Genomic DNA, 24,189 nt, shown 5'->3' on the forward strand with positions numbered 1-24,189 from the left:
ACTGATTACACCGTACATGTCACAATAGTACTGCGGACAAATCCACTGTCTGAACTAAACTTTCTCGTTGACTCATAACACTCATTCAAATTTCGGGTAGGAAACAATTGGACACGCACGCACGATATCTTTCCGAGGCATTACACAAATCTCTGAGCTTTGTCATGTGAAAAGGAACAGTATGAACAGTGGCGGAGACTAGTGCCAGGAGTTGCCTATACTTTTTTGTTTCACAGGGCGGTCTGATTGGCATGAACAACCCCGAGCGCAGCGCGACGGATGAGACATTGCGGAATAGAGAGGAGACACGACACACTGCCGGGAGTAAACACAGCTGGATTTGCTCTTCTTCAGTCGACACCTTTTACACTTTTGTCATGTGAGTAATTTGTTGTTATTTAGACTAACATTGGGTGATGGTAAATGTAGCCTAGATAATGTTTTTCTCACTGTAATCACCTCGTGGGTTTGCGGGGTTTCTCCATTGCAATCCGCACACTGCGACAACGCTAAAGTGCTCATAGGTCCTTATTTTTTATTGTTGGGAATTCTCATGTGTTTATGAAACAATCCTACCTGATTTGATTGAATAGCACTTTACATGGGTTGAAGTGGCCCAATGAAAACGTCTAATTGGAGTATTGGAAAGTTGGATCAGGTGCATGGGGCTCTTGTGCCGTTCTTTGTTTCCCACGCGATAAACTGTCATTGCATTACACTGAACTGATACGGTATTGCAGTGTAGTGCAGCTCCACTGTTGCACTGTATTCAATAATACAATATTTGGGTTGTTTTAAGTGAGCTTTAAACACCATAACTATCGACAATGACGAAGGTAAGACTACAGTCTTTTTCGTTTTTTTTTTACAGGCAACGATAGCTACAGATTGTTCGCCAAGATTTTTGGTATCCATTACTGGACATTACAGGGTAGGTACTGTGTGGCGTAGCACAGTACATTTTCGAGCAACCATAACTTCGCGATAGTATCTATGTTCTCAATTCGGCCAAACATCTACACTATATATACAAAAGTATGTGGACACCTTCAAATTAGTGGATTCCGCTATTTCATCCACACCTTTGCTGACAGGTGTTTAAAATCGAGCACACCGCCATGCAATCTCCATAAACAAACATTGGCAGTTGAATGGCCCATACTGATGAGCTCAGTGACTTTCAACGTGGCACCACCATAGGATGCTACTTTTCCAAAAAGGAAGTTAGTCCCTGCTAGAGCTGCTCTGGTCAGCTGTGAGTGCTGTTATTTTGAAGTGGAAACGTCTACAACAACGGCTAATCCTCTCTCTCAGAACGGGACCGCCGGGTGCTGGAGCGTGTAAAAATCATCTGCCCTCTGTTGTAACACTCACAACGGAGTTCCAAACTGCCTCTGGAAGCAATGTCAACACAAGAACTGTTAATCTGGAAACGTGTTCTCTGGAGTGATGAATCACGCTTCACCATTTGGCAATCCGACGTACAAATCTGTGTTTGGCGGATGCCAGGAGAATGCTACCTGCCCCAACACATAGGGGGAATAATGGCCTGGGGCTGTTTTTCATGGTTCGGGCAAGGCCCCTTAGTTCCATTGAAGGGAAATCTTAACGCTACAGCATACAATGACATTCTAGACGATTCTGTGCTTACAACTTTGTGGCAACAGTTTGGGGAAGGTCCTTTCCTGTTTCAGCATGACAATGCCCCCATGCACAAAGCGAGGTCCATACAGAAATGGTTTGTCGAGATCAGTGTGGAAGAATTTGTACTGGCCTGCACAGAGCCCCGACCTCAATTCCATCGAACACTTCATCCCAAAGGTGTAACATCGATTGCGAGCCAGGCTTAATCGCCCAACCTCACTAATGCTTTTGTGAACGAATGGATGCAAGTCCCCGCAGCAATGTTCCAACATCTAGTGGAAAGACATCCTAGAAGAGTGGAGGCTCTTATAACAACAAAGAGGGGACCAACTCCATATTAATGCTTTTGAATGATGATTTTGAATTGAGATGTTTGGCCATGTCGTGTATCACATTATCTGGTGTACAATCTGTAGCTAAGGCGACAGTAGTCTTGGAGCTTGTTAGAGGGCCTACTTTCTGTACCTTATGAACACCAACTGTAAGCTAACTTCCCCCACCCTCTGTTGACAAAACATGTGCTAAGTATGCAGCTCACAAATCCATAATTTAAATGTTTCACAACGTGATCTGAACTCTGTACAAAAAAAGATTGACTTGACTGCACGCCCAGACTGCTTTGTTTAATTTGTAGGCTCTTGTATTAGACCTACCTAATACAGATATTTTGTTTATTTCCCAGAAACGTGTCTGAAACGTAGTTGCTTGCTGATAAACTGCCAGTGGAATGCACCTGGATTATCTGACCCCAACACACCTGGTTAAAGACAAGTACCAAAGGAAAACACCAACGGACTACCCTTTTTCTGACATTAGGCCTATAATGCCGTCTTGCTCAATATGTCTACTCTGAAACAGGTTCTAGTGCATGAGAATGGCCAGGACACAGAGAGAATTTTGGACTGGAGTTACATTGAGTGGCTAGAGAATGAGGCTGTGACGGGGGTGACCAATGTTGAGACGCAAACGGTCTCGAAACCCACTGACGAAAAGGAGACGCAGACCAGCAACCCGTTTATCATGCATATAGATTTGGCCAGAACGCACTCCAAACTAAAACACGTGTCGTTGGTTGAGGCCGACGGCTTGCTCACCCAGTTTGACCGACAGGCCCCGGCTCGTATTTCCACGTCCCCCACCTTGAGGAGGATGAGGAGCACGCGACGTCCGCAGGTGGACTTCCGGGACCCGGTGAGAATGGATAGCACACAAGAGGAGTCGGGTACGGAAGAGACACCATTCCTTTTGAGTCCCCTCTCGCCAGTACACAGGCACAAGTCTCCGTTAGCGGCCTGCCCCCCTCCCGATGGCGAAAACCACCATGATAATCAGCCCAATTCATCTGCAGGCCAGGGAAAAAGCAGATCGCATAGATCAAAGACTTTTAACAATGGTATCACTTGCACGAGACAAGAATCTCTGTCCGCACGTGGTGTGCAAAGATTTAGTAAAGACTTTGAATTTCCTGATGATCAGGTGAGTTAATGTTATAATCACAAATGATTCAGTTGAGCATGAATTGCGCCCATATGCCACACTGGCTTTATGAGTTTTTATCCAAGCCTTGTAAATCAGATGGCCAGTAGCTCCTCCACCACATTCCTCCTGGGTAGCAGCCCTCTCATTTTCCCTGGACTCCTGTGGTGGCTGCTCACAATGCCAGCTTTTGACAGCAAATGAATCAGCAGTTACATGCACTGACAGCTCAGCGCAGCCCCACCACCCAGCAAGCCTCAATCTTTCTCACTCACTCACTCACTCAGACAGAGCTCCAAGGGGCCATGGGAAGGCAGTAAGGCTCCTCCACAAGCCTCCTATTCACCACCGTCAGCAGTCACCCAATAATGGGGGGGTCAGTGGTCAATAGAAAAATATAAAAGGGGGAGGGGGGGATCTATTCATTGGGCTCCCGGCATTCAACCTGGGCCATTCTCAATAGTCACGACATTCTCTGCAGATATTAGAGGGCTATTTGGGCTATTCTAATTCAAACGACCACATGAAAAAAACACTGATTTGAAATGTTTAATTTGTTTGTGAGGGATATGTTATGTAGGACCAGGAGCCCTGTGTAATGTTGAGTTGTGTTATGTACACTGCACCTTTCAAATCACACCCAAGGCTCTAATCATCATTGAGCTCCTAGGGCTGGTTTCCCAGACACCGATTAATCTTAGTCCTGGACTAAAAAGCATGTTCGATGGAGATTCTCTGTTGAATGTTCTTAATCCAAGACTATGGTTCATCTGTGTCCAAGAAACCAATCCTTAATGTTTAGATAGATGTACCGTGCTATCGTTCACTGTCTGTGTTTGCTCTTTCACATTAGTATCTGCTGTATAACAAGCCATGTTCAACATATAATTATCCTAACCAATGCTCTTTCGTCTCTATTTTACAGGACAAGGTTTGCCATAATAGGTAGGTGTGTTGCATGCTATTCCACAGAATAATTTGAATGTTATGTGTCCCCACTTGGCTTAGCCAAAAATACCTGCACTGTGGCTTGCAGTTACCACACTGCCTGGACATTATTTCATGGCAGGAAGGGAATTTGCCTATAACCGACTCGCTCTGAACTAGGTCATACAGTTAGGAAACTGGGATCGTATTCATTAAACACCAAACTGAGGGGGAAAAAACAGATTGTTTTCCATTGCAAAATGTTTTGCTTTGTTGTGTCCTAATGAACATGACCAAGCATGAAATACATTCAACCACAGAAAACCCTTCTACTTGCTGGCCAACAGATTTTCTTGTCGAGTTTTCTTTCAATAGGGTTTTCACTACATTTATCTTTGAACCTTTAATTGGCATTTTGTCAACAGACTCAAAGCAAATACATTGTATTTGTCACATGCGTTGTAAACAACAGGTGTAGGCTAACAGGGAAATCCTTACTTACAGGCCCTTGCCAACAATGCAGAGAGAAAATATAAATCATAGTAACACAAGGAATAAATACACAATGAGCAATGCTAGCTTGGCTATATACACATGGTACCGAGTCAATGTGCAGGGGTACGAGGTAATTGAGGTAGATATGTACATATACTGTACATAGGGATAAAGTGACTAGGCAATAGGATAGATAATAAGCTGTAGCAGTGTAGGTGATGACTCAAGAGTTAGCGCATAAAGGGTCAATCCAGATAGTCCTGGTAGCTATTGGTTAACTATTTAAGTAACTATTTGGCAGTCTTATGGCTTGGGGGTAGAAGCACTTTAGGGTCCTGTTGCTTCTAGACTTGGTCACCTAGAATACATTGAGAGAACGGTTTCAGAATATTAGGGATCAAAGAAGGCCATCTAAATAAATGCATATTTCTCTGTTTCAGCACTAACTGATAGATACTCAGATTTTTTTGTTGTTGTTTGTTTAGACAAAGTTTAGAGTGAGTAACAACTGGTTTGGAGAGCCTTTATGCACAAAAATGCAGTGGTTTGATTCATCCTGATTCAAGTTCAATCCATTAAATATTGGAAGGTGAAAAAAATATACAATAGTGTTTGAACAATAGGCTAGTCCAATAAATCTACCCTAATCCTCACTAATCACGGAACTGTAATGACAACGGTCCAGTCATCGTAAACTGTGCTCCAGGTTTAACCTGCTGCGTGTGGTCTGAATTCCACTAGGTCCCAAGTTATTGCACAACGTTAACCTAACATGATCCACTAATGCTAGCCACCCTTAGGAACAAATACACAGACATGAAAGAAAGGTAAACTGATGGAAATCATGTAAAATGTGAGCTACATATTAAAGGAAACAAACACTTAAGTGACCGTTAGAAATGCACAGTACCAGTCAAAAGTTTGGAGACACCTACTCATTCAAGGGTCTTTCTTAGTTTTTTACTGTTTTCTATATTGTAGAATAATAGTGAAGACATCAATACTATGAAATAACACATATGAAATCATGTAGTAACCAAAAAAGTGGTAAACAAATCCAAATATATTTTAAACTTTAGATTCTTCAAAGTAGCCACCCTTTGCCTTGATGACAACTTTGCACACTCTTGGCATTCTGCACAATCGGCTTTTTCTCCAGCGCCATCTTACACTTACAGCTGTAATCCCTGCTAAATATGAGTCTAACATGGGGTTGAATACTTATCTGATCAAGAGATATTAGTGTTTAATTTTCCATTAATAGTAGTTTTTTTGTTGTCTATCTTTTAGGTAAAAAATGATATACTTTCTACCATAAATTACATAACTAATGCATTAGATGTCAACAACACATCAATTCCTCAAAGGCGTAGTGCAGTTAAAGATGAGTTTTTCCTTTAAAAAAAAGTATATTTCCATCACAAAAAAAAGTTCAAATAACACTCTGAAATTGTGAAAATGATGATGATTCCCTTTTTGTGTATGAGCTGTGTAAAAAAAAAAAAAAAAAAAAAAAAAAAAAAAAAATGTTTTTTTAAATGAAGGCTGGATTTTCGGCCTGTTCAGGTGGGATGGAACTTTTGGCCCATGTCATGATGTCACAATATGACCAATGACTGTTCTTTTGGGTATGGGGGTGGGCTCTAGACCATCCTATTTGCCAATCACGCCTGTCTATGTCAATATAGTCATATTTGTTTCCTAACGCCCACATGATCAGACTTAGCATTTAACGGACCCAAGGAGGCTCAGGGAAATATATTATAAAACATGTATTTTGGAGTAATTTAAAAAACACAATGATTTATTAGACATACAGCGATGATTTAAAAATACAATTACAAAGACTGCATGGGGTCTTTAATTCATTAATTCGGCTTGATTCATGGTCAGATCCAATTCTCTGAGAATATTCTGTCTGTTGACCCCATGTTGGTAAATATACCTAATTTATTACACCATTACTCATTGTCATTATTACTGGAGAATTTGCCTAGAAGACCGTTTAGCCAGAAATAACTGAATTCCTTTAAGGCATTTCTACATTTTTCTACATTGTTGAAATACCATGTGTACTCACTGCAATGTGAACAAGCAAGCGAATAAGGAGTTTAGAAACAGCGGTATGATTTGCCTACATAATATGAGTGGATAGTGGGTGTAGTGGTGGTGGTGGTAGTGGTAGTAGTCGTGGATATTGGTAGTGAATAGTAGTAGGTGTAGTGGTAGTGATAGTGGGTGTAGTGGTAGTGATAGTGGGTGTAGTGGTAGTAAAGCACTTTTGTTACCCGAAGGTGCAAAAATAATAACAACAAGCCAGAATATAAAACACAGCAAACAAAACTATATACCGGTATTGCCAGATCCGGAGGCATATAGTATGTCAAAATGAGGTATATCATTGTATAACAGTGAGTAATGGCGTAATAAGAGTATGCCAGTGAGGTACAGCATAATACAGTTATAATAATGACTGAGTAATGGTGTAATAAATGAGGTACATTTATCAACATAATGGGGTACACAGACAGAATATTCTAACTGTATTATGCTGTACCTCACTGACCTCTATTCCTCATGTATTACACCTCACTCACTCTGATAACCTGATCTCTTCCTGTTTCCACCAGACTGCAGGAGAGGAGGCGGAGTTCTGTGGTGGTCATTCTACCCGGATTGGACGTTTCGCCGGGGGACCTGTTTGTGTCCAATGGGGTGGCGGACATACTGAACTTCTCAGGTTAACGCCAAAATTCAGTTTCTGCACTTTTTTGCAAGATGTTTGTCAACAGCTTGTTTTTGATTCCTTATAAACCCAGGTTGTAGGCCAGCAGTGATCAGTGTTATTTGTTATATTATTTTAGTTACCTACAAGGAGATCCTATTAAATTACTATTTAATATTAGGAATTAGTTAGAATTAGGGATTAGAATACTAATTCCTATGTTTACCTAGCTATAACTTTAGTAACTGCATCAGAAGTTCACTTACCCAAATATATAAGTAACATTCCTTAACTATTTTCAGATTATTGCCACATTCAGGCGAAATGAGAAGGCTGTTTACAATTAACTTGATTTCCTGTAAAATCCTATCTACATCCTGTGGATCACTTTTTTTTTCTTCATCACATTTTCGCAACAGAAGAACTATGAAGCCAGGCCTTTGTAGATAATGACAAAACCATGTTCTCCATTTCCACAGACACCAAGAAACCCAAGTGGCCTTTCTCTAGACGTAGCACGGTATGTGTGCTGCCTGTTTGTTCTCCCCCTGCTACTCGCCCTAGCTAGCGTGACCTGCCACCAGTCAGCCTAGTTGTTTGTGGTTTTGGTTGCTATTACTTTGAAGCTGTCAGTGTGCTCAGGAAGCTGCAATGAAATTAAAGATATTGTTCTCTGACCCACTTTTAATCAAAGCATATTAATGAATACACTGTCTTCCCCTTTGTTCTCATGGCCTTCTGAGATTTCATCAAATCAAATCAAATCAAATTTTATTTGTCACATACACATGGTTAGCAGATGTTAATGCGAGTGTAGCGAAATGCTTGTGCTTCTAGTTCCGACAATGCAGTAATAACAAGTAATCTAACTAACAATTCCAAAACTACTGTCTTGTACACAGTGTAAGGGGATAAAGAATATGTACATAAGGATATATGAATGAGTGATGGTACAGAGCAGCATAGGCAAGATACAGTAGATGGTATCGAGTACAGTATGTACAAATGAGATGAGTATGTAAACAAAGTGGCATAGTTTAAAGTGGCTAGTGATACATGTATTACATAAGGATACAGTCGATGATATAGAGTACAGTATATACGTATGCATATGAGATGAATAATGTAGGGTAAGTAACATTATATAAGGTAGCATTGTTTAAAGTGGCTAGTGATATATTTACATCATTTCCCATCAATTCCCATTATTAAAGTGGCTGGAGTTGAGTCAGTGTCAGTGTGTTGGCAGCAGCCACTCAGTGTTAGTGGTGGCTGTTTAACAGTCTGATGGCCTTGAGATAGAAGCTGTTTTTCAGTCTCTCGGTCCCAGCTTTGATGCACCTGTACTGACCTCGCCTTCTGGATGATAGCGGGGTGAACAGGCAGTGGCTCGGGTGGTTGATGTCCTTGATGATCTTTATGGCCTTCCTGTGACATCGGGTGGTGTAGGTGTCCTGGAGGGCAGGTAGTTTGCCCCCGGTGATGCGTTGTGCAGACCTCACTACCCTCTGGAGAGCCTTACGGTTGAGGGCGGTGCAGTTGCCATACCAGGCGGTGATACAGCCCGCCAGGATGCTCTCGATTGTGCATCTGTAGAAGTTTGTGAGTGCTTTTGGTGACAAGCCGAATTTCTTCAGCCTCCTGAGGTTGAAGAGGCGCTGCTGCGCCTTCTTCACGATGCTGTCTGTGTGAGTGGACCAATTCAGTTTGTCTGTGATGTGTATGCCGAGGAACTTAAAACTTGCTACCCTCTCCACTACTGTTCCATCGATGTGGATAGGGGGGTGTTCCCTCTGCTGTTTCCTGAAGTCCACAATCATCTCCTTAGTTTTGTTGATGTTGAGTGTGAGGTTATTTGAGGTTATTTTCCTGACACCACACTCCGAGGGCCCTCACCTCCTCCCTGTAGGCCGTCTCGTCGTTGTTGGTAATCAAGCCTACCACTGTTGTGTCGTCCGCAAACTTGATGATTGAGTTGGAGGCGTGCGTGGCCACGCAGTCGTGGGTGAACAGGGAGTACAGGAGAGGGCTCAGAACGCACCCTTGTGGGGCCCCAGTGTTGAGGATCAGCGGGGAGGAGATGTTGTTGCCTACCCTCACCACCTGGGGGCGGCCCGTCAGGAAGTCCAGTACCCAGTTGCACCGGGCGGGGTCGAGACCCAGGGTCTCGAGCTTGATGACGAGCTTGGAGGGTACTATGGTGTTGAATGCCGAGCTGTAGTCGATGAACAGCATTCTCACATAGGTATTCTTCATCATGTGTCAACAACACTGAGCCAAACCAATTCAATCCAAATCAATTCATATTGAAGGTGTTTGATCAGACTGATAGATACAGTGCCCTGCGAAAGTATTCGGCCCCCTTGAACTTTGCGACCTTTTGCCACATTTCAGGCTTCAAACATAAAGATATAAAACTGTATTTTTGTGAAGAATCAACCACAAGTGGGACACAATCATGAAGTGGAACGACATTTATTGGATATTTCAAACTTTTTTAACAAATCAAAAACTGAAAAATTGGGCGTGCAAAATTATTCAGCCCCCTTAAGTTAATACTTTGTAGCGCCACCTTTTGCTGCGATTACAGCTGTAAGTCGCTTGGGGTATGTCTCTATCAGTTTTGCACATCGAGAGACTGAATTTTTTTCCCATTCCTCCTTGCAAAACAGCTCGAGCTCAGTGAGGTTGGATGGAGAGCATTTGTGAACAGCAGTTTTCAGTTCTTTCCACAGATTCTCAATTGGATTCAGGTCTGGACTTTGACTTGGCCATTCTAACCTGGATATGTTTATTTTTGAACCATTCCATTGTAGATTTTGCTTTATGTTTTGGAACATTGTCTTGTTGGAAGACAAATCTCCGTCCCAGTCTCAGGTCTTTTGCAGACTCCATCAGGTTTTCCTCCAGAATGGTCCTGTATTTGGCTCCATCCATCTTCCCATCAATTTTAACCATCTTCCCTGTCCCTGCTGAAGAAAAGCAGGCCCAAACCATGATGCTGCCACCACCATGTTTGACAGTGGGGATGTTGTGTTCAGGGTGATGAGCTGTGTTGCTTTTACGCCAAACATAATGTTTTGCATTGTTGCCAAAAAGTTCAATTTTGGTTTCATCTGACCAGAGCACCTTCTTCCACATGTTTGGTGTGTCTCCCAGGTGGCTTGTGGCAAACTTTAAACGACACTTTTTATGGATATCTTTAAGAAATGGCTTTCTTCTTGCCACTCTTCCATAAAGGCCAGATTTGTGCAATATACGACTGATTGTTGTCCTATGGACAGAGTCTCCCACCTCAGCTGTAGATCTCTGCAGTTCATCCAGAGTGATCATGGGCCTCTTGGCTGCATCTCTGATCAGTCTTCTCCTTGTATGAGCTGAAAGTTTAGAGGGACGGCCAGGTCTTGGTAGATTTGCAGTGGTCTGATACTCCTTCCATTTCAATATTATCGCTTGCACAGTGCTCCTTGGGATGTTTAAAGCTTGGGAAATATTTTTGTATCCAAATCCGGCTTTAAACTTCTTCACAACAGTATCTCGGACCTGCCTGGTGTGTTCCTTGTTCTTCATGATGCTCTCTGCGCTTTTAACGGACCTCTGAGACTATCACAGTGCAGGTGCATTTATACGGAGACTTGATTACACACAGGTGTATTGTATTTATCATCATTAGTCATTTAGGTCAACATTGGATCATTCAGAGATCTTCACTGAACTTCTGGAGAGAGTTTGCTGCACTGAAAGTAAAGGGGCTGAATAATTTTGCACGCCCAATTTTTCCGTTTTTGATTTGTTAAAAAAGTTTGAAATATCCAATAAATGTCGTTCCACTTCATGATTGTGTCCCACTTGTTGTTGATTCTTCACAAAAAAATACAGTTTTATATCTTTATGTTTGAAGCCTGAAATGTGGCAAAAGGTCGCAAAGTTCAAGGGGGCTGAATACTTTCGCAAGGCACTGTAGATGGGAAAATATACAAACAAAACACTATTGGTGTGTACTGTCATTCACTGTTCCACCATGCACACACGCGAGCACTCACACATGCTTTTGTGTACAGACACACTCGTACACACACACACACATTCACTCTTACTATACACACACACACACATTCCCACTTAGACAGACACTCATACCTATAGTAAAGAATGAATTGTTCAAGTAATGTTTAACATTTAACCTGTATTTGTTCCTCTTAGACTAAAGGGACGACTACACGCACTGCATCTGATATTGAGAAATATCTATTGAAAGAACAGATTCAAGACTGGAGGGACACAGACTTCCAGAAGTACAAGGTGAGGAAAGCCATATGAACACCAGAGCTGAATAATACTTTTTTCCTCCTAGCTGTGTAATATTTTATTGTTACGTGTCTGCGTTTGTAACTTGGGAGCCAGTCATCATTGAGTCAGTGCTCCTAGGAATTACTACAGGAACAGGGAAGCCCCTGAAACATATAAATGACACATTGAACGGGAATAAGACTTTTGTTGGCCTACGCACATGACAAGCGTACATTTTTAAACTGTAGCTAGACAGCAGACGATAACAGCATTGAGGATAGTAACAAGACAGGCTACAGAATGCTATATCATCGACTGTATCCTTATGTAATCCTTATGTAATACATGTATGTAATACATGTATCCTTATGTAATACATCCTTATGTAATACATGTATCACTAGCCACTTTAACTATGCCACTTTGTTTACATACTCATCTCATATGTATATACTGTACTCGATACCATCTACTGTATCTGCCTATGCTGCTCTATACCATCACTCATTCATATATCCTTATGTACATATTCTTTATCCCCTCACACTGTGTACAAGACAGTAGTTTTGGAATTGTTAGTTAGATTACTTGTTGGTTATTACTGCATTGTCGGAACTAGAAGCACAAGCATTTCGTTACACTCGCATTAACATCTGCTAACCATGTGTATGTGACAAATAAAATTAGATTTGATTTTGATTTGATTTGATTGTACTTATGACCGCACTGGCACAGCCGTGTTAAAACCACAACGAATCAGTCCCCCCCGTGCATTATGGTTTTAGTATTATTCAAATAACATCTATCCAACCCTCCATCTGTCTTATCATTCCCTCCATCCCCAGGACTGTTCTCTAGAGGAGTTCCTGAGGGACTGTGATTCGTCTCAGCTGATGTCTGACTGTGACCCTCAAGACTACAAGAGACAGGAAGCTATCTGGGAACTCTTCACCAGCGAGTGTGTTTACTTCCTGGATCAGCTCATGGTGCTCAAAGAGGTGACTTACTAGATATACGTGCCCCACCCCCCCACACACGCACACGTTTGAACAGGAATGGCAGCTCACCATTGCAACCAAACACCTTGTGCTTTGTGTGGCTTTTTGAACACAAATGTCAGGTTGTGATGGTTCGAACAGGCCTTTCCTTTGAATTGACACTGCCCCTTTCTAAAATATACTTTGTTGGGGGAACTCTTTCTTCAGCTTTGTGATGAAATTGAAAACAGCAAAAACAGATCCAACCTCTCCCTCTTGTTTGTGTTCCATTGCGTAATATATAATATATTTTAATGTTTTTGTGTTTAATAAAAAATATAAATAAATATTGTGTCCTTCAGGTGTTTCTGGCCACGCTGACCAACCTGCAGATGAGGGACTACCTGTCTGACGTGGACACTTGGAGGCTGTTTGCCAACCTCAACGAGCTGTGTCTGGTGAGACTGTAGAGATGCATACTGTATATTACATTAGATTGGATTAGTAGGGCTGTGAATGTCATGGAATTTTGGATGACGCTAACTGGCCAGCCAAATGGCCGCGGCTCCTTAATAACCGTTCGAATACTTACTCTTTTTCTCTCCTGACTGCATGTGTTGATATAGAAGGAATAGAATGGGCCTCCCCATTCAAGTCAATGATGGCATAATGGGACTGGCAGCCATTGCAAGTGTACCCATTGGCGCAAAGCAGGAAGTGTAACCATCAATATGTGCAATGGTTTGTTGACAAAAATAAATGCATTCCATTGCATGAGCCACATCAGTTAACATCATTTGAATGAACATTTTACATTACCATGGACATTTTTGCATCACAATATCAGGCAGCCTTTGCGTGTACCCATGTAATGAGTTTACCAATCAAATTGCCAGTTTCTATTCGTATGTGTGCTGCTGCTGCATTGTGGGGGGGCATTGCATAGGCAACCAAAGACTAATTTGCTACAGTACCTTGCTTGTTTCAGCAAGGAGCAACAAACTTTTATCATGTTGTTGAGTCCATTATCGCAGAAACTGTTCCATCTTCAGTCATCTGTTTGTTCCTAAAGTGTATATATATATTTTTTACCCCCTAGAGTCAATTGACGCCAACAGTGCATCAATCTAAGTAAAATACAAATATCCTCATCAAAATCCGTCAGTTTGGAATGTGTTTTTTTTGCTCTGGATGCGTCTCAATCCATAGCATCCGCTGATGTGGCAGAGCTAGAGCAGTGTTTGTCAGACCATAAGACATCCCGAAAATCGGTGTTCTCACAAAAACATCTGTAGCATCCGAATGATTTGACTTGCAAACTACTATATGACCACTCTATGTAAAGAGGAGACTTTCATGATGGTGGTCTCTGTTTCGGGCCATGGCATGCTGTCTTGAGGCAGTGAGGTAGACACTACTGTGAGTAAAGTAGGACTTGAAGTTGCATATTTTTTTATTAGCCGTATGTACGGGATACGCATGGTAAACCAGCTACCCATGTCCCAGATGGATGACTGACCATGGCAGTGAAGGGGGCGAAGGCACTTTGTTTTGGGACTGGGTCTTGGATGGGAGATGGTTTGCCACACGCTATCCACATATCAAAATGAAGTTCCAAAGTTAAGTCACTAAATATTCCCCATCACGACGTCAAATCTTCATCGACGTCATCTTACTCGAGGCTACATGTTGAAGGCTTGAATTCTCATACTATGACCTCTGGTCTCTGTTTTTCAGTAAACACTAAATCTATAGAAATTTGAGAGTGCTGCTTTGCTTTCCATTTTTTCAACAAGATAGTCACCTGCAGTACAATTACAAGACATTATAGGAAGGAATTATCTCCATTATACGAATAGTCAGTGGCATGACATCTTCATGTAGACTTTGTCTATCTATGATATTACATTTTCTTTTGGACTCTGTAATGTGATGTGTTGTTCCCCAGGTGAGCTTTGGCTTCCTCACCAGCCTGCTGCATGTCATCAAGGAGTCCTGGAAGATGCCGGTAGCAGGGGCCGGGCCCACCCTGCTGGAGCTCCTCCACAAGGTATGGATACACACACACACGTTCAAAAACACTTGAATGCACAAGCACACACGTGTTTACACGCACACACAGAATATTCTGTTCTACTGGACCATTTACTTTATATTCTTATCTTTTTATTATTTTGTGTTTAGTTGTCGATAAGGAACCTTGCAAGTAAGCATTTCGTTGGACGGTGTATACCATGTGTATCCTGTACATACAACTAATTAAACTTGAAACACACTCCATTATAAACCAGAGAACACGTATAAAATCATTAGGGTCTGTATAATTAGTCATATTTATTATTTGTATTTATAATGTGTATTTATTTCTTTAAGTGACCTACTCATATGGTACACTAGACGTAAATCTCTTCATCACCCTCCATGTAATTATCTATGAATACGAAGCACAGTTTTTTCATGTGGCCCAGCAGCTTTTTTGTCTTTTCCAAAAGATATACTGTCTCTACACGCCACTGTCTCTACACGCCACGAGTCCCACACATGCTCACTCTAATATAGATCTGCTTTGGATTGTTATTTCTTGATGGGAATTGTTGCATTATTTGTGTTGTATTAGACATTCTACTGCACTGTTTGAGCTCGTAACATAAGCATTTCACTGCACCTGCTGTAATAGTGGTTACCAACTAGGGGTACATTTTTGACGTTTGAGTCATTTAGCAGACGCTCTTATCCAGAGCGACTTACTTGGCCGATCCATAGCGGGTACTCATGAGACCATGTGTCTACTGGTAAAATGCACACGAGGGGGTACTTCAGGGGTACTCATGGCAGAGCAGAATTCAGTTGGGGATACAGTCACCAAAAAGATGGAAACCACTGTGGTATAACGCCGGCAAATCTGTGTACACGGCCAATAAACTTTTTAATGGGATCTTTCTGTTTCTCTATGCGCTTACTGCTTAGCTAACCATTTACATATATCTATCTGTTGGCAGGCGATCCAGGAGAGCATATGCCACTGTCTGCAGAAGTACTGCCTCAACTATTCCACTGCACTCTTTTATCTGGACAGCCTGAAGCACAGAGAGGACTTTGGCTCCTACGTGAAGGTACACTGCAGGCCGCAGCCACCAAGCGCTGCTTATTTGGAACTATAAATCAGGGTTGGTTGGGGCAAGGTTGCGCTGTTCCCTGTCCCTAACAACCACACACAATTATGCAGTAAGGTAGGATAGAACTGGGTCAAGTGTGAACGAACACCGAGTCACTGGGGCTTGCTGACAATTGGAATGTGACAATTAGTCTCCTGCGATTGAGACTCTTTTGCATGCCTGCTGTTTTTTTGCTCTCAGCTGAGATAATTTGTCTTTCTCACAACTTCACTTTCACTCCTACCCTACCCCGTCCCTCAGTTCTTCCTAATACTTGCTCTCTTTCACCTTTTACTTCCTGACCTGTCTCTTCTCTTCTCTCTTATTTTCTCCCACGCTCTTACTCAATCGCTTTCTCTCTCAATATCAGATTTTGTCACACACTTACTTATCAACCTACTTATAGTACTTAATTTGGCTTTAACTCTCTTTCTCTCCCCCTACGCTCTCTCCCCTCTCTTGCTCCCTCTTTCTCTCCCCCTACTCTCTTTCTCTCTCTTTTTCTCTTTCCCTCCCTCTCTCTCTCCCTCACTCCCTCTCTCTCCCATCCTCTCCCTCTCCCCTCTCTTTCTCCCTCCCTCTCTCTCTCCCTCTCCCCTCTCTCTCCCACCATGCTCCCTCTCCTCTCTCCCCCTACGCCTCTCTCTCTCCCCCTACGCCTCTCTCTCTCCCCCTACGCCTCTCTCTCTCCCCCTACGCCTCTCTCTCTCCCCCTACGCCTCTCTCTCTCCCCCCACGCCTCTCTCTCTCCCCCCACGCCTCTCTCTCTCCCCCCACGCCTCTCTCTCTCCCCCTACGCCTCTCTCTCTCCCCCTACGCCTCTCTCTCTCCCCCTACGCCTCTCTCTCTCCCCCTACGCCTCTCTCCACCATGCTCTCTCCACCATGCTCTCTCTTCTCCCACAGTGCTTTCTCTTTTTTCTTTTTTTAAGGGGCTTTATTGGCATGGGAAACATGTTTACATTGCCAAAGCAAGTGAAATAGATAATAAACAATTTTTTTATGTTTATTTCACTTTTAACAGTAAACCTTACTCACAAAGGTTCCAAAATGTAATTGTCTATATACAGTGTTGTAATGACAAAAGGGAAAATTAATAAACATAAATATTGGTTGTATTTACAATGGTGTTTGTTCTACACTGGTTGACCTTGTGACCACAGGACACACATCTTGCTGCTGTGATTGCACACTGTGGTATTTCACCCAATAGATCTGGGAGTTTATCAATTAGATATATATATATATATATATATATATTTTTTTTTTTTTGGTGGATCTGTGTAATCTGAGGGAAATATGTGTCTCTAGGCCATACATTTGTTAGGAGGTTAGGAAGTGCAGCTCAGTTTCCACATTTTGTGGGCAGTGTGGACATAGCCTGTCTTCTCTTGAGAGCCAGGTCTGCCTTCGGTGGCCTTTTTCAATAGCAAGGCTATGCTCACTGAGTCTGTACATAGTCAATGTAAGGTTTGGGAATCACTTCCTTTTAGGTGGTTGTAGAATTTAATGACTCTCTTCTGGATTTTGATAATTAACAGGCATCAGCCTAATTCTGCTCTGCATGCATTATTTGGTGTTTTACATTGTACACAAAATATATTTTTGCTGAATTCTGCATGCAGTCTCTCAATTTGGTGTTTGTCCTATTTTGTGAATTCTTGGTTGGTGAGCGGACTCCAGAGCTCACAACCATAAAGGGCAATGGGTTATATAACTGATTAAAGTACTTTTTGCCAGATCCTAATTGGCACATCAAATTTTTTGATGGCATAGAAGCCCCTTCTTGCCTTGTCTCTCAGATCGTTCACAGCTTTGTGGTAGTTACCTGTGGCGCTGATGTTTAGGCCGAGGTATGTATAGTTTTTTTGTGTGCTCTAGTGCGACGGTGTCTAGATGGAATTTGTATTTGTGGTCCTGGAAACTGGACCTTTTTTGGAACACCATTATTTTTGTCTTACTGAGATTTACTGTCAGGGCCCAGGTCTGACAGAATCTGTGCAGAAGATCTAGGTGCTGTTGTAGGCCCTCCTTGGTTGGGGACAGAAGCACCAGATCATCAGCAAATGGTAGCCATTTGGCTTCCGGTTCTAGTAGAGTGAGGCCGGGTGCTGCAGACTGTTCTAGTGCCCTCGCCAATTTGTTGATATATGTTGAAGATTGTGGGGCTTAAGTTGCATCCCTGTCTCACCCCCTTGCCCTGTGGAAAGCGATGTTTTTTGCCAATTTAAACTGCACACTTGATTTTATAATGTTGTATATTTTCCCCACAACACCACTTTCTATATATTTGTATAGCAGACCCTCATGCCAAATTGAGTCAAGCTTTCTTGAACTCAACAAAGAATGAGAAGACTTTGCCTTTGTTTTGGCTTGTTTGTTTGTCAATTAGGGTGTGCAGGGTGAATACGTGGTCTGTCATACGGTAATTTGGTAAAAAGCCAATTTGACATTTGCTCAGTGCATTGTTTTCACTGAGGAAATATACAAGTCTGCTGTTAATGATGATGATGCAGAAGATTTTCCCAAGGTTGCTGTTGACTCATATCCCCCGGTAGTTATTGGGGTCAAATTTGTCTCCACTTTTGTGGATTGGGGTGATTCGTCCTTGGTTCCACATTTTGGGGAAGATGCCAGAGCTGAGGATGTTGTTAAAGATGATATCTCTCTCTCTCTCCCCTTCCTTCCTAGTGGTGTGAGAGGAACCAGGAGTGTCGGAGGTTGCAGTTGCGTGACCTGTTGGTGGCACCGTTGCAACGTCTGACCCGCTACCCCCTGCTGCTGAGGAACGTGGGGAAGAGAAGCCGGACGGAGGAGGAGGAGAGCGCCCTGCAGAGTGTGGTGGAGCAGGTGGAAACCTCCATATGTGAGCATCCCCCTCCTTCACCCTTGCCACTGAAACACTGTATTGTAAAACCCCATCACTACCCAGGCTGCTGTTCCATATATAAACCTGTTTGGTTTTCCTCTGTCTTTTTCACTCAAACACCCACACAGCCCCTGTGCACTGCCCGCTCCACAGCTGTACATTTTCAATTAAAAACAGCGAGAGTCTTATTTCCCCGTAACTTCCAATGAGAATAACAAAATAGCTTTGCCAGACCATTGGCTACATCGTGTACAACATGGTCAGTCTCTCAGGCTGATGTGATATTTCTACAAAACAGTGCAACCTTACCACACTACTTTATTGCACATTCTTACTGCAACACTTAACTACGTTAACCCTCACCACCACACTGACTCTGTAAAGCCAATGGCTCACCACACACGTTATTAGTGTAAATGAAGCTGATTTGGGGTTCTGTGAAGCCATTATTGGATTATCTGGGTTATTTTCATAATCTATTTTTATCAGCTGAGGTGACTCATCTCAACCTAATTTAACAGTAGTCAGTCATCACTAGAGGCTCCTCTCGCTCTAACCACAACAATGTTTTTGCCGTATAAGGAAACTTGAACAAGCAGAGTCAGTCAGCCAGCCTCTCCTGTGTCTTACGATGGAGAAAACCTTTAGAAATAGGACGGCCGGTGGCCATTTTGAATTGTATCACCCCCCCCTCTTGACTTGAATTGGGTTGCCATTCTAGGAGTTCTATTTCTACATAGGAAACAGAAGCTCTGCCATTCCGGTTCAGGCCATCAGCTCTAGGGTGTTTTCTGACAGAGCTATGTGGGCTTTTGACAGCCACTTATACCTCCTGGCTTAACTCACATCTTCACACCTGTAGCAAAATATACTCTGGAAAAGTTTATTTACACACAGCCTCCTGTACGGGATAGTCTCTACAAATACATGTCTCTTAGAAATGGTAACCAAATAGCCAGTTTGTTTGTTGGGCAGCAGCCAAAATCTGTGACAGTTGACGTCTTCTCTGCATGCCTTTACTTGCAGACGTATTTTGGTGGTTCTCTCTATAACTAGATGGACAGGACCGGCTGTAGAGAAATATGTACCAGTATTGTACCTTGAATGTAATTGTTCTTGTATATCGAACCCGTTTTTCTATTCCAAACTAGTTTGTGTTTTTACTGTGTGCTTCAGTTCTTTCCCATAGCCAGGGTGTGACTCTACAGACAATAACAGAGGTATACAGTGAGTTGATGTGGCCTGGGAATAGCACTGTCACAATGGCAGGCTGGACTGAATCGGTCAATGTTCAATGGGTGTGGTGGGTGTCTACGGTAAGAGGTGGGTGCAGTCTAATCTATGACTAGAGCATCACAGATCACACCCATGTTGAGACAGTCAGCTGTCGTCATTATATAATGATATCCGTATCAACATCAGAGATACTATTTAAAATGTATTTGTTTCATTGCCAATGCCAGATTAATTGATAGTTTGATAAATTGTGCACATAGCTGAATATTTTACAAAGTAGTACTATATTATTAAACTAAGATGAAGTTACATAAATTATATTAATTTAATCTGATGACAACAGTGAAACCCTTGTTAAGATTGTTCTGTGTGTTCCAAAGCCAGGAATAAGCCTGCCAGAATCGGTGTTCCTAATTAGTGTGCACTGCTCACTATCAAACAGAGAGGTGGAGTGGAATGCAGTTTAGTGTCCTCGTTGGTTTGTTTGTGTCACACACACCCCTCCCCCTGTGGGTGTGTTGTGTGTTGTGGGTGTGTGTTGTTTTATGTTTTGTGTTTGTGTGTGTGTTTTGTAGGTGATCTGGAGGGCAAAGTCAAATGGCTGGACAACTACCAGAAGGTGAAACTACTGAGAGATGCCCTGGTGTGGCTGCCAGTGTGGGAGAGAGACAAGCGGGCCTTCATCCCTGAGGTAAGGTTGAATTCACTATAATGAGAGAGTTGAGATTTGAATATCAAACTGGGTTTGCACAAATACATAATAGAATAAAATGGACTTAATTGAAGTAATCCTGTTAGTTCCTGGAGGAACATGGGCCTCTGTACTTAAGCTTTCCAATGACACTGGTCTTGGGCCAAGACAAATGGATCTTCTTGGGTTTGGATTTGAGTAGAACAGATCATATGGTTAACGTTTTGATACACGAGTCAGATACAGTACAACAACAACTTAGCTGTATCTTGAATGATGTCAATGCATTGATGTAAAGAGAGGGCTGTCTGAAGCGTCTTAGTTTTTTCAGATAAAGATCAAGTGATATCTGATCATCGTGATCCGCAAAGCTAGAAATGCATGCAAGAGACATAACGGCGGGATATGATCAAAATAAAATATACTGCCACCACATATGAAGTCGTAAGAATGCAAACAAAATCATGCGTCTACCCACAACCTAACCTCAGCCCTTCATTTGGCTTTGAACAGAATCTGAAGCATCTCCTGAAAGCGGTCACCCTCGAAAACCTCATCGCTCATCGGTGCCTTCTGCATGAGGGCAAACTAGTGCTCACAGGTCGGTGACATACAGAGTAATCAGTCATGCTTAGTTAAAATAATGTTTAAGTACTGTATTTTTACATCAGCCATGTCCTGACATCATCTCTACATATGTTACCACCAGAGAATGCTAAGCTGCACGATGTGTACCTGTTTCTCTTTGACGACTTCCTCCTCATCACCAAGATCAAGAGGAACAAGAAGGTAAGACCCATACCTCTACAATTTTCTCACATAGATACTTACCTACATATGTATTATAACTTAACTACTTTCGTATAGTACTTAATCCTCTTTGATCACTGAATTCGATTTTCTCTCTCTCCCGCGCTCTCTCCCACTCCTACCCCCCTCTAGAAGTCCACAGGTCCTGAACAGAATCCTTTGCGCCTCCCTCAGAACCAGGAGTTGGACCAGTTGCTGAAGGAGGGCTGTACCTTCACCGTCCTGGACCAGCCCATCTCGCTGGACCGCCTCCAGCTCAGGAGCGTAGACCAACTCAACGCAGCAGGTGGGGACGGCTCAACACCTGCATGATACAGGAATGGAAAAAGTCCAGCATTCAATGATGTAGTTGCCACAGTTTAACCTCTCTAGGGTATGTGGGCGTCCCACCTGGCCAACATCCAGTAAGATTGCAGAGCGCCAAATTCAAATACAGAAATACTCAGAAAAGATACAACTATTTTATATAGGTTTAAAGATTAACTTCTTGTGAATCCAACCACTGTTTCAATTTCAAAAATGCTTTACGGCGAAAGCTTACCTTACAATTATTTGAGAACATAGCCCAGCAGACAAATCATTACAAACAGTAACCAGCCAAGTAGAAGAGTTACACAAGTCAGAAATAGAGATAAAATTAATCACTTAGATTTGATGATCTTCATATGTTTGCACTCAGAAGACCTTCATTTATTCAATAAATGTTCCTGTTGTTTGATAGTCTCTCTTTTATATCCGAAAACCTCAGTTTTGTTTGCGTTTTCTTCAGTAATCCACAGGCTTAAACGCAGTCACAACAGGCAGACAAAAAATCCAAATTGTATCCGTAAAGTTCATAGAAACATGTCAAACGATGTTTATATTCAATCCTCAGGTTGTTTTTAACCTAAATAATCGATAATATTACAACCGGACAATAGCGGCGTCAATATAAAAGGTAAACAAGAAAGGCACTCTCTCGGTCGCTCGCATGAAAAAGCTCTGTGACACGGCAGAGTCCACTCATTCAGACTGCTCTTACTCCCTCATTTTTCAGAATACAAGCCTGAAACAATTTCTAAAGACTGTTGACATCTAGTGGAAGGCATAGGAACTGCAATTTGAGTCCTAAGTCAATGGATACTGTAATGGCATTGAATAGAAGAAAAAAAAAACTACTTCCTGAATGGATTTTTCTCAGGTTTTCGCCTGCCAAATCAGTTCTGTTATACTCAGACATTATTTTAACAGTATTGGAAACTTTAGTGTTTTCTATCCAAATCTACTAATTATATGCATATCCTATCTTCTGGGCCTGAGTAGAAGGCAGTTTAATTTGAGCATGCTTTTCATCCAAAATTCCAAATGCTGCCCCCTACCCTAGAGAAGTTAAGGCCACATGTCCTAGTAACACACTAGCATTTTGGCTTTTGTCAATCTTAATGTGATTGTCACATCAAAGTTTATTTGTCATAAGCACAGGCTATAGCGGGGAGTAAACAGTACAATTACATGCTTAGTTGCAAGCTCTCCTCTTAACAGTGTGTGTGTGTGTGTGTTCTTATGGAAAATAATGTACAACCTGATCCTAGGACCTCATCACTGATTTAAACAGGCCTATGGACATCTACTAATCTATTACATTTAGGCTATTTGGCACTTGTTCACACCTCTTGCTTTACTTCAGGGTTTCCCAAACTCAGTCCTCGGATCCCATGGGGTGTACGTTTTGGTTTTTGCCCTAGCACTACACAGCTGATAATCATCTAATCATGAACTTTGATCATTTGAATCAGCTGTGTAAAACCAAAATGTGCACCTTCTAGGGATCCCGAATACAGAGTTTGGGAAACGCTGCTTAACTTACTGATAAGATACTGAATTTATATCAATAATCAAACCTATGATAAGAACATACAGTGCCTTGCAAAAGTATTCATCCCCCCCGTTTTTCCTATTTTGTTGCATTACAACCTGTATTTTAAATGGATTTTTATGTAATGGGCACACACAAAATAGTCCAAATTGGTGAAGTGAAATGAAAAAAATAACTTGTTTTAAACATTTTTTTTTTTTTAACGGAAAAGTGGTGCGTGCATATGTATTCACCCCCTTTGCTATGAAGCCCCTAAACAATGGTGCAACTAATTACCTTCAGAAGTCACATAATTAGTTAGATTGCACACAGGTGGACTTTAAGTGTCACATGATCTGTCACATGATCTCAGTGTATATATACACCTGTTCTGTAAGGCCCCACCGTCTGCAACACCACTCAGCAAGGGGCACCATCAAGCAAGCGACACCATGAAGACCAAGGAGCTCTCCAAACAGGTCAGGGACAAAGTTGTGGAGAGGTACAGATCATGGTTGGGCTATTAAAAAAAATACCTGAAACTTTGAACATCCCAGGGAGCACTGTTAAATCCATTATTAACCACAAGAAACCTGCCAAGAGAGTGCCACTCACCAAAACTCACAGACCAGGCAAGGAGGGCATTAATCAGAGAGGCAACAAAGAGACCAAAGATAACCCTGAAGGAGCTGCAAAGCTCCACAGCGGAGATTGGATTATCTGTCCACAGGACCACTTTAAGCCTTACACTCCACAGAGCTGGGCTTTATGGAAGAGTGGCCAGAAAAAAAGCCATTTGCTTAAAGAAAAAAAATAAACAAACACATTTGGTGTTCACCAAAAGGCATATGGGAGACTACTAGAGGTCGACCAATTATGATTTTTCAACGCCGATACCGATTAATCTGACTATTTTTATATGTATGTATGTAATAATGACAATTACAACAATACTGAATGAACAATGAACACTTTTTTATTTTAACTTTATACATCAATAAAATCAATTTAGTCTCAAATAAGTAATGAAACATGTTCAATTTGGTTTAAATAATGCAAAA

The 24,189-nt window shown here is 42.0% G+C and overlaps 1 protein-coding gene across 1 annotated transcript in view; it reads left to right on the top strand.

Annotated features, from left to right (window-relative positions):
• The window catches only part of LOC139406834 (pleckstrin homology domain-containing family G member 7-like), a 31,066-nt gene continuing 6,877 nt past the window's right edge, over window positions 1-24,189 (top strand). The window contains exons 1-15 of the mRNA XM_071149911.1: window positions 1-379; window positions 2,327-3,120; window positions 4,046-4,065; window positions 7,173-7,282; window positions 7,747-7,787; window positions 11,471-11,569; window positions 12,403-12,555; window positions 12,897-12,992; window positions 14,483-14,584; window positions 15,534-15,647; window positions 18,380-18,554; window positions 20,369-20,484; window positions 20,998-21,085; window positions 21,194-21,273; window positions 21,427-21,580. Of these exons, the coding sequence (XP_071006012.1) occupies window positions 2,485-3,120; window positions 4,046-4,065; window positions 7,173-7,282; window positions 7,747-7,787; window positions 11,471-11,569; window positions 12,403-12,555; window positions 12,897-12,992; window positions 14,483-14,584; window positions 15,534-15,647; window positions 18,380-18,554; window positions 20,369-20,484; window positions 20,998-21,085; window positions 21,194-21,273; window positions 21,427-21,580 (1,984 nt within the window). The 5' untranslated portion in view covers window positions 1-379; window positions 2,327-2,484. The remainder of the gene's footprint in view (window positions 380-2,326; window positions 3,121-4,045; window positions 4,066-7,172; window positions 7,283-7,746; window positions 7,788-11,470; window positions 11,570-12,402; window positions 12,556-12,896; window positions 12,993-14,482; window positions 14,585-15,533; window positions 15,648-18,379; window positions 18,555-20,368; window positions 20,485-20,997; window positions 21,086-21,193; window positions 21,274-21,426; window positions 21,581-24,189) is intronic.

This window comes from Oncorhynchus clarkii, chromosome 1, assembly GCF_045791955.1.
Source record: "Oncorhynchus clarkii lewisi isolate Uvic-CL-2024 chromosome 1, UVic_Ocla_1.0, whole genome shotgun sequence".
NCBI lineage: Eukaryota > Metazoa > Chordata > Actinopteri > Salmoniformes > Salmonidae > Oncorhynchus > Oncorhynchus clarkii.